The sequence below is a fragment of the Callionymus lyra genome, chromosome 14 (assembly GCF_982586985.1).
Source record: "Callionymus lyra chromosome 14, fCalLyr1.hap1.1, whole genome shotgun sequence".
Classification (NCBI taxonomy): domain Eukaryota; kingdom Metazoa; phylum Chordata; class Actinopteri; order Syngnathiformes; family Callionymidae; genus Callionymus; species Callionymus lyra.
The window spans coordinates 12,517,259-12,529,135 of record NC_141831.1 but is presented as its reverse complement, the minus strand read 5'-3'; the positions used below and the strand labels follow the sequence as shown (position 1 = coordinate 12,529,135).

The 11,877-nt window shown below is 40.4% G+C and overlaps 1 protein-coding gene across 1 annotated transcript; it reads left to right on the top strand.

Moving 5' to 3' along the window:
• The first annotated feature begins 272 nt into the window (after positions 1-272).
• Positions 273-2,798, top strand: LOC148066047 (oligodendrocyte-myelin glycoprotein-like). The gene is made up of 2 exons (XM_087808123.1): positions 273-283; positions 1,538-2,798. The coding sequence occupies exons 1-2, from the start codon at positions 273-275 to the stop codon at positions 2,796-2,798; spliced, it is 1,272 nt and encodes a 423-aa protein (XP_087664249.1).
• The last annotated feature ends 9,079 nt before the right edge of the window (positions 2,799-11,877 follow it).

Below are 11,877 nucleotides of genomic sequence, written 5' to 3'. Positions count from 1 at the left end.
TATTATACTCCACATATCTCCCTCCACCCTCCCCTTCGCTCCTCCACCCTCCTCGCTCCTCCCGAGTAAATCCAGGGGCTGCAGTGCCGTGGCAACAACAAAAAAAAGAAAGATCCATATAAGAGGCAATATCAGCTCAATGCTCCTTCAGAGAAGCAGACGAGCAAAACAGCTTTAAAAGTCGGCGGCGGATAAGTGAGCAAAAGGTCACGTTCCGGCGAAAGAGGAGGAAGAGGAGGACGGACTGATAGAAGCAGAGAAAAGTAACTGGGATGTTAAGAAGGTGAGTTTAAGTCTTTGGAATGACTCCGTTAAAAAAAAAAAAGAAAACCTCCAATAGAATGTATTTATTAAGTAGAACTCGTGAGCCTGGAGGCTCATTGGACACAGATGCAGGAAGTGTAATGGAACTCCATCTGTAATTTAAACATGTACCTGCGAGCGACGCAGATGTGTGTGTGTGAGGGAGTGTGTGTGTGGAATTAAGAGGCTCTGGCACGAGACACAGCAGCAGCAGCAGCAGCAGCATCTCTGCTGCAGATGGTTTCTCCTGCAGGAACCAGTGTATTCTGCAGCCGTCGCTCTCGCGCGCCCTCTGCAGGCCGAGGGTGGAATCTACACAACACACTCTTTGGAGCTGTAGCAACACTGCATCAAGAATAGATGAATGTTAAAGTGAGCTTCAGCAGAGGCTTTAGAAAATATACAAAGATGGTTCTGTGGAAAAGAAGAGTTAAAAAAGTGAACGCATGAAGTGAAAGAATCCTACTTATCTACTTACTCTGTTTCATTCTTTATTTTTATTTACATTTTGAGTCATTGTTTAGGTGAGAAAAGGTGCTTATTTTAACACAAAATACATTTAAACTTCTTGTAAATCCAGTCGTTTAGTGAGATGACACAATTCTACACACACGACATAACTTGAAAGGCACTTAGGGAGCGCAGACCTCTGTCAAGCATCTTATCTCTACATTTAAACGTAGTTTTGGCATTTTAATAGATGTCAATGACGGTTACTAGTGATGGGTTTACGAGGCCTCATGAAACATCTGTGTATCATGATACAGTGCCCTAGATTTTAATTTTTTTTTTTTTTTGTATAGTACTATAGACCCATTATATTTGGGACCTCTGGTTTGATATCAATGTAAACAGGTTATATTGTAGTATTGTATTTTATCGAGTACTTGACTATGGTGTTGCATAATTTACAGACAGCATGACTCTTGACGAAGTCATTAATACTTTCATTTGTTTTGAAACCAAAACGCGTCCAAACGTCAGCTTCAAAAGCTGCTGGAGTCGACTGTATCCTCTCGTCCTCAGTCACTGCTGGGATCTTGCGGGATTCCTTTGTTCCTTTAGCAGCAGATGACGTGATCACTGGCGTCATCTAGTGACAGGAAGTTGAATTGCAACAAAAAAATGCCTGTATATTTGCATGTTAATTGTGAATAAAGATTTAAAATATATAATGTATTGTTTTTCTTTCTCAAACTCTATCTCAGAGTGGCTCACAAGGTTTATTTTTCAGGAGTTTACAAAGACCTCCACCCCATCATGAGGTCCTCCTGGAACTCCTGCTGGTCTTGTTACTGGGCTCCGGCGTCGCAGCCGTGTGTCCGACCCTGTGCTCGTGCAGCCGCGGCCACAGGGAGGTGGACTGCGCCTGGAGGGGCCTCCGAGTCCTCCCCTCCGACCTCCAGCACAACCTGCGCTCCCTGAACCTGTCCCACAACCGCTTCCACCACCTGGACCACCAGCTGACCCCGTACACCCACCTGCGCGTCCTGGACCTGTCCCACAACCGGCTCGCCCGCCTGCCCGCCGGCCTGCCCCGCTCCCTCTGGCACCTCCGCGCCGCCTCCAACCGGATCCGGGCGCTGGCCAAGAACGACACCGCCTACCAGTGGAACCTGCGCACCCTGGACGTGTCCGACAACCGCCTGGAGCGGGCCACGTTCATCAACAACACCCTGATCAACCTGAGCGCGCTCAACATGAGCCACAATCACTTCTGGACGCTACCCACCAACATGCCGGCGCACCTGGAGACCGTGGATCTGTCCAACAATCTGCTGGTGCAGGTCCTGCCCGGATCGCTGGACCGGCTCCACAAGCTGACCCACTTCTACCTGCACGCCAACCGCTTCTCGGCGTTGCCCGCGGGCGTGTTGGACCGGCTCGCGTCTCTACGCGTGATCACTCTGGGCGACAACCCGTGGACCTGCCACGGGGCCGAGGATAAGACTTACCTGGTCAAGTGGACTCGGGAGACCCGTGCCCGCGTCCTGGGCTGCCCGTGCCACTCCCACCCGGTCTGCGGCGGGGCGCGCGCCGCCTGGCACTTCGCATCCCACGACCTCCCCCCCGTCGACGCGACCGGGTGGTGGCATTTGTCCGGACCCCCCGCCACCACGCCCTCCGACCTCCCGCCCGGATCGCCCGTCCCTCGCCAAACCATTAATCACTTTTCCGCTCCGGCGGTCGCAGCTGCCGCGGATAACGCACGCCACGCTGATTCCATCTCCGAGCCGGGTTCGCCCGGCACCGCCCTCACCGCCCTCACCGCCCTCGCCGCCGAGACGTCCTCAATTATCGACGCCGGCTTCATTATCGAGACGCCCGTTGGAGTCACAGACCAGTCGTTCACAACACAGACCACCAAGAAGAAGACCACGACGACTCTGAGGACCAGGAGCGTGAGGAGGAAGAATCCCGGCAGCTTCAGCAGCGGTCTGTCTCTCAGCACCTGTCTCACTCTCAACCTGCTGTCTCTCATCCTGGTCCTTTGAAACTAATATCCACTCTTTGGCGTACTGTGTGTCCCCGGGAATTGGACCGGCAACCTGTTGAGGAGGGGGTTGCATCGCCTCTCGAAAGCATGCAGAGACCCCTCTTGAGTTGAACCTAAACCCACTTCATGCATGCACGTGTCACATGGACGACCATGAGGCAAGATACGGTTTAAAAAAAAAAAAGTTTCATGTTGTAACGCCAACAAAAGTCGCCATTTTGACTGCATTAGCATCAAACCTAAAGCCTAACTAATTTTTTATAATGATAATTTCCAAAACCTCTTAACTTACGGAGATCAGTGTTGAAGTTTTGCCATTAAGAGCTCTTGAAATACTTTAATTTTAAACGTATCTGTTGCATTAAAAGTTAAAGGTGGACCAGTTATTCCTAAAAATACTTTAGTTTTAGGGATAATAAAATATAAGTTTTATTGGTGACGAGCACAAACTGTTGATATTAATCTAAATAGAAGTAATGAAATAATGAGTAGGTGATTCCAAAGATAGAAAATATACATGTGATTATAAAATTAGTTTTGTTTAAAATGACATTTACATTTAAAAGCATATTATATATACACGTACGTAAGAGGTTAAATTAATGTTTCAGAAGAAAATATTTGTGTATTATGAGGCTATAAAATCTGCGTAAACATAAATATTTAGGCAAAAAGGTCAATTATTGTAACATAAATGTGTTGCTAGATTATATATGTGTACATTGCAGTTTAACAATATATAATATGTTATTAAAACTTGCATGGGGAAAACACTACACATATTTTAATTCATAGTTTAATTAAAATAATAGAAATAAAGAGACCGGTTAAGATAGAAAAGAAAGTTTTAATGAGAAAATATAAACATAGTTACATCAATTTAGAATTTAAATAGGTCTAATATAGGTATTTATAAATATTGCGATAAATTATGCAATTAAATAGAAAAAGGCAGCTTCGATAAAACACAGGAATATTTAATTGTATATACTTTTGTATTTAAATACAAACATGAAGTTAAAATAATACAAAACAAACTGACACCATTTAACAAAAACATTAAGAGTTATAGTAATAAATGGTGCTAAAAAAAGTAAGACGTATTTACATTAAGATCTTCAAAACTATATGAATCATAATGTATATTTAATAGTACTAAGCATTAGATACTCGGTTGTTTTGTCAAGCATTTTTCTAGAAAAGTATTTGAAAAAACACGTTGACACTAAAAGCTGCAGTGACCACGAATCGACACAAGATGGCACTCTTCATTCAAATATGCAAACGAGACGCATGACATTTGTTGAAAATGTTTATTTTCTCATTTAAATCAAACTCTCGCCTTGATTCGTTCCACGATGGATCCAGAGTCTGGGTTGTTTCTCTGTGTATATATATTTCTCATCACACATTTGAGTAAACGAGTGAGAGAGGGAAGAAAAAAAAAAAGAAGAATATACAACAAGCGCTTGTACATTTCGATCACATCCTTCACTTAAGTGTCCTTCATGATTCAGTGGCTCATAAAAAATCATCTGCACCATGATCCGACGTCCCACGAATGCAAATGTTGTCGACGTTTTTTTTTAGTCAAATGTTCGAGATATTTCAGACCAGGATCGTTGTCTAGTGTGAACGCAAAGACTTGAGTTGTGTACTTGTGCGAACGGTTTATAGTGCATGTGGCCTTGTGTTAAAGGTTGTTTCAGTCTTGACTTGAATAAATGAAGAAGTTAATTTCAAAAGTGTGTTTGAACCTCATCTTGTGTGTATTTTTTTTTTAGTTTATCCCGTCTCTATAGTTTTTATCTGTCGATATATTTATCTGTAAAAGTAACTTGTTGCATTAAAATCAACAAAAGCGAAGAGAGCCCTCTAGTGGCCTTTTAAAATGATGATGCTGTTTCGTGAAACCTCGTCATTTCCATCACTAGTTATTCAACTATTAATACTAGCATTTTAACCACTAATACTCGTGTCACTCGTGTGAAAAACACAATCTTTAGATAATGGTTCAACACCTAGTACTACTATGATGAATACTACAGTAAATACTCCTGACGATTAATTCTCAGGCAACATCGTAGGGGCTGTCAAACCAAATGAAGGAAGGGAAATCATTCTACATGTTAGGAAAATGCTACATGACAAAATAAAATAAAATGAAATATTGTAGTATAATGAATTATTGTTTTTTTTTAAATACATTTTTTATTAATAATTAATCAAAATATGGTATACATTTTTTTTATATCCAAACATTTATTTGATACTTGCTACTTTGCTACATGAAGGGAGAACAAATGCTGTAAAAAATAAAAAATGAAAAGAAAACGAAAAATCCTAAAAAAATAAAGAACTAAGTCATGTTATAATTAAAACATAAGTACTACTACAGTTAGTACCTTTTTCTAGTTGGTTGGGCGAATCATTTTCCTAAGGGGCACATCTTAGGGGCCGTCAAACCAAAGAAAGAAGGTAGTAATTGTCTTTGTGTGAAGTATAATTGAATATTAAATACATTATATCAAATTAAAAATGGACAAAAACGGTTTTAAAAGATGATATAAAAGCATTTTTAAATCAAAACATGTTTTTATACTTTGAAATCAAGGGAGAATAAATTCTGTAAAAATGAAAACAGAACTCTGACAAGTTATAATTACAATAGCTAGTATTACAACAATGAATACTTTGGCTAACACATCTCAGGGGCTGTCAAACCAAACAAAAGGTGGGAGATAATCATCTCTATGGGTTGGGAAAAAGTTACAGGAAGAAAACACTTTTGTACTATAATGTATTATGATTTAAATAAAAATAGAAATTGGACCCCAAAAAAAAAAAATTGTTGTAAAATATGGTATGATTGAATTTTAAATACATGTCATTTAAAGTTTGTAACTCTAAATTGATACATAAAGCTTCTTTTTTTTTAATATATATATACAGTATAAAGTTTTATAATTGGGGAGAACAAATGCTATATAAAATGAAAAGAGAAACTGAAAGGCCCTAAAATGAAGTTAAAATTAAAACATTAAAACAAACAAGTAAAGGGCCACATCTTGGGGGCCGTCAAACCAGATGAGAAAAAAAAGTTAAATAATAATTATCTATGTATTTGGGAAAAAAAAAAAAAAAAAAAAGTAAATATGATTGTATTTTTAATATAAATAATTAAATTACAATTCAGATGTTATAAAATCAACAAGAAAAAAATCAAATATGATATAAATGACACCATTTTTATGTTAAAAACGCTTTTTCTACCTTTATATTGGGGTAATACTGTAATAAATAAATAAAGGTCCAAATAAACAACTAGTAGTTAATAATAAACTGAAAATACAACTTTGTAGTTTTAGTCCGACCTCACGAGGGGCCGTCAAAATGTGGCCCCTACCGGGGAAAATATCAACATATTGCCATTTTTAAACGCATAAACGAATCGCCGTGGCTTAATTTGTCGGAAAAATCAAATGAACGATACAGCGATCCGGTGTCCTGCGGCACCGTTGACAGATGACCTCCAAGGTCGAAGCGTAGATGCTATAGCTCCTCGTCCTGCTGCGAGCCAATTATATTCTCCCTCCAACACAACACAAGTCATGTCAGATTTGTCTCCTGGCTCCTCCTAATAACTGACAAGGTGTAGAGAGGCCGCTATCATTTGCCGTCTCCTCATCTCTCTCTTGCCCGGACTTGTTTGGAGTGATCTGCCTTCAGCCACAACACACCTCCAGGAAACAAAAAAAAAAAAAAAACCCTCGGACCACCGGCAAGACGACCGAGATAATTGCCTTCTCCTCGTTCTTTAATTCAGGACGAGTCGGGCGACGGGGATTCGTCACAGGTTTTTGAAAAGGTTGTTTATTACAGAGTCTATATGGTTATGTAGCAAAGAGAGAGAGAGAGAATCACACCTTCATCCCCACGAGAGGCATGTGTAGGTGTCGGACCTGATGAGCTATTTCAGACTCTGCAGCAGCAGCTCAACGTCATTTGGTCCAAAAATCCTCCTGAAACACAACAGCAGCAGCAGCAGCAGCTCCTCTGATTACAGCGGCACTTACGGCTCAGGGGTTGATGATGACCCGGCGCCAGAACATGTGTCCAGAAATAACACCAGGAAAAAAAAAAAAGAACAACAACAACAACACTGAAAGTCTCGTGCTGGTGGAGGAACGTGTCAAACACAAAGATGATCCTCAAGATTATTGTGTTTTGTAAATGTAACCTCCGACCTAAATGGGACGGCAGGTGGCAGTAGAGTTCCAGCCGATGCTCCCACGACAAAAGGAGAACGGTGGCCAGAAATGTGTGGCCTACAAGCCATTTGAGGACCTCAGGATTACATTCTGCGGCCCCTCATTTTGATGAATAAGATTAGTGTGAGATCATCAGAATATGAAATGTGAAGATTTTGTAGCTTTAGTTTCCGAGGGTCCAAGGGAATTGTAGTGCACCATAATGGCCAGAAATTTGTGGCCCGTGGGCCATTTGAGGACCTCAGGAATACATTCTGAGACCCTATATTCGATGTATGAGATCATCAGAATATGAAATGTGAACATTTTGTAACTTTAGTTTCCGAGGGTCCAAGGGAATTGTAGTGCACCATAATGGCCAGAAATGTGTGGCCCGTGGGCCATTTGAGGACCTCAGGAATACATTCTGAGACCCTATATTCGATGTATGAGATCATCAGAATATGAAATGTGAAGATTTTGTAGCTTTAGTTTCCGAGGGTCCAGGGGAATTGTAGAGCACCATAATGGCCAGAAATGTGTGGCCCGTGGCCCATTTGAGGACCTCAGGAATACATTCTGAGACCCTATATTCGATGTATGAGATCATCAGAATATGAAATGTGAAGATTTTGTAGCTTTAGTTTCCGAGGGTCCAGGGGAATTGTAGAGCACCATAATGGCCAGAAATGTGTGGCCCGTGGGCCATTTGAGGACCTCAGGAATACATTCTGAGACCCTATATTCGATGTATGAGATCATCGGAATATGAAATGTGAAGATTTTGTAGCTTTAGTTTCCGAGGGTCCAGGGAATCGTGGCTCACCATAATGGCCAGAAACTTGTGGCCCGCGGGCCATTTAAAGACCACGGTATTACATTCTGCAACCCTTTATTCAATATGTGACTTTAGTGTGAGATCATCAGCATATCAAATGTTCATATTTTGCAACTTTTTTTGGTTTTCTTGGGTCTATGGAATCGTGGCGCACCATATTGGCCGGAAACTTGCGGCGCGCGGGCCATTTGCGGGCCGTGGGACGACGTTCTCCGGTCATTTGTACAGTGTCTAGTTAAGCATGAGATCATGTTCATGCCATATTTTCTAATTTTATGACTACAGTTTTTGAGGGTTCCAGGAATCGCTCCAAAACTAAGGAGAACAGTGGCCAGAAACATGCGGACCGCAGGCCACTTGTGGACCTTAGAATTCAATTCTTAGACCCTTTATTCGATGTATAAGATTAGTATGAGATCATCAGAAAATGAAATGTTAACATTTTATAACTTCAGTTTTCGAGAGTTCAACAGTGGCCAGAAACGTGTGGACAGTGGAAATCCATGCTGAGGCTATTTATTCGGGGTCTAATTTTAGTGTAAAATCATCACTCATCAGATTTTCTCCGTGCATAACTTCAGTTTCTAATGGTTCTTGGTATCTAACATGAAAAAAATGCAGTTGCAATTGCTGCCAATGGGATTGATTTACGCGGCTTTCGGTGTCTAATTTTAGTAAGAGATCATCAGCATATCAAATGTTTTTGAAGGTTTAATTTAGTAATTAAATTAGAATTTAATATAATTTCTAAATATCTATTAATTAAAAGTGATGCAACACGAAAACAATACACCATAAAATATTAATTTATTAAATTCAGATTTGTTGAAAGAACTTTTTTTCCAAACCAGTAGCCTTTGCAAGATCTAAACGCAACAATGTGAGGTTTTATACCATAAAGGACAAACTTAAACTGTGACTGAAATATTCTCGTACGCAACTTTTGCTTCGCATTTATCGACCACTTAAGGCTGAGGTTGCTCTGGAATCCAGGCTGAATAAACGAACAGGTTATTTGATAATTTGAGCTTGAAAGGTTAGTCGCCTGCGAAGCTCGTGTGTTTCCGTAAGGATCGGCTTTAGAGGAGTGAGGATGAGGGAAGAAGATCAACCAGGAGGTTCAGGCAATGTTGCTGAAAATGACCTTGAACCTCATCGCTTCCTCCTTTGACCTCGTACCTCCCTTTCTTTTTAATTACTCAGCGTCACGAATAAAAGTTTAGTAATGACGAAGAAATAAATAATGAGACTCTTCTAATGTTAATGTGATATTTTAGATAAAATAGTTTACTTTTATTCTCTTTAAACACTTTTTTTCACTACAAAAAGCGATATGTAGTCGAAATTCTCTCGAAAACTCGAAAATCTCTGCCTGTTTCTGACCATTTTCTTGAAAAGCTCATTTGGCCAGGGAGAAAAAAAATATAAAGACAAAATGGGAGCGAAATTTTCTCAAGTACGACCCTAAAATATAACAAGGAAAATTACATTTTTGTGCATCATTTCAGGGACACATTTTTGAACATATTTTTGTGTATTGGTCGTATCGTAATTGTTCAGAAAAAGTTTGCTACAAAATAATTCTGCCAGACATGATGACAAAAAATAGCCATGAAATAATACCGACAAGAATGAAGAAACACCGAAAATATCAGAGATATCAGAAAGATGTAGTTTTCGTCCACAGTTTCGTAAACCCTAGTCAAGATCTATGACTCGCAATAGCAGGAAAAACATTTCCCACCTTTTGGGATCTATTTCCACGTCTGAAAAAACTCCTTATGCAACGTGTTTTATTTTGCATACCTAGCGGAGGAGTGTTTGGCTTTTTGTGTACTTGTCATTTATAAATACGAAGCTGTTACCTGAGTCCAGGTGAGTCATCTTTTTAAGACTTAATGGGTTTGCTCACCCATAATTCAAATGTCACTCATTTTCTACTCAACCTCATGTCGACTAAGGGTTGGGATTGGAATTATTAATAGTAATCTATTTGATTTTTAGATTCATAAGCAAAAATGTTTGTTCATTTTAATGTAGCGACTGGAGCTCAGATGTCTTCATCTTCGTCCAAAAAGACCCTTGAAAACATCCAAATACCTCCGTACTGCTCGTCTGTAACGTCCATGTTGGATTGAAGCCTCTACGTGAGGAATTGTTGAGAAAAAAATTGAGCAAATATGTATTTATTATGCTTTTATTAAGTAGAAAATCCAAAGCTCTCTGGTGCGAAGTTTATCCTCCATTGAAACACATTTCAAGAGTCAAGATTTACGCTGATAGCCTTTGATTCTTTGCCAAAAACAACACTTTTGGGGTTTTTTTCCAGAACAATTTCTCATGTCGAGACTTCAATACAAGCTGGACGTTATTTGGATGGTATTTGGATGGTTATAAACGTGTCTTTTTGGATGAAGATGAACGCGGGTTAGCATCAGTAGCTACATTAGCATGGACGTACACCTATTACTCTAAAAAGTAAAGTATTACTACGAAAATAATCCCAACCCTTAGTCGAGGGTGAGTAATTATGGTTGAACTATCACTTTAACTCATTTGGAATTCACCAAAAAGGATAAGTTTTTCCATCAATACATGTCATGTGGAGAAAAAAAATATACACCAATGCAAGAAACAACTGTGCGCTTTACGAAAAATCGCCGCCGCCGACGACGACTCCCAATTATCCCGCCACCTTGAACGTCCTTCGCTGTCACTTCCACGATAACGGAATAATGAGATGCAGAGAAAAGTAAAAGAGAGGAGGAAAAAAAAAAAAAAAAACAACATTCCTGACACAAGACAAGACCATTACCCGAGATAACCAGCAGCCCCTGGACACCGTGAAAGACACAAGCTCCGCGTTATGAAAGCGAAAAAAAAAAGCCCTCTCCTTTTTTCCAGCCGCCGTATCAATTGTAAACCAGATTTCGGGTCTCCGACCGAGGGGACGCTCAAATGTTGCAGATAAAAATTAATCTGATAAAACCTAATCTGTATTGACAGCTTGGTCCCCCCCACCCCAACCCCAAAAAAAACAAAACCTCCTCTCCTCCAGCCAAGAGCAATGTTTGCCCGTCTGAGCAGTGAGAAGAGCAGCCGTAAAGCAAATGTGTAGAATTCTGGAAGAAATAACAAGGCGTACCCTTTTCGCCGGCGGAAGACTGATGAGACAGGCAAAATTCAAGCCTTGCAGTGTAGTTGTGTGGTGGTGGTGGTGGGGGGGTGGCTGTATCTCGCTCTCATCTCACAGGCTCAGACAAGGCAAGGTCAGTGTTAAGGTCTCCGGTTGCAGAAGTGGACGGTGACTGAGAGAGAATAGCGCGGTGGCAGTAAGTTAAGGGGAGGAAAGAAAAAAAAAAATGGTGGAAAAAAAAAACGGAAAGAGAGGCTGTCGAAAAAACATCGAACCAAGCCAGAGGATAGAAAGCACCACTTAACTTGTGTTGCCCAGAGAGCCGTGGCGGCTTATTTTAGCCTCTGGAAGATTTTCTGAGTGTCTGAGGGATCGTGTGCACTCACATAAACAAAGTCGGAGGAAGCAGAGAAAATTGGCTATAATAGCTCTTCTGGCCAAGAATCCATATGCATTTCTTTTTTTTTTTTTCTTACGGCTTGGTTCACATAAAGAGCAAAAAGAATATGACATGCATGAGTATGCGATGACTTTCTTCTCTTTTGTTCCCATCGATCACTGTAAATACTTCTGGTCCGTGTGTTGCCGTGGTACTTGTAAAAGGGGCTTATATCGGAGTTAAACGACATAGCTTGAGTCGGGCTGTCAAACTGAGGGATGCAAAATAAACAGCCCCGAAAAATACGGATAAATAATCCCTAAGAATAATACGAGTTGTCCGAACCTTTAAACTAGAAAATGCGTTACCTAAATGTCTCCTGGTGTTGACATTAAACTCGCAATGAATACTATTTTTTTCTACTATTAGAAGCACTTAAAATCTTGGTTCTCAAAAATCTGTCAAAATGTTTTA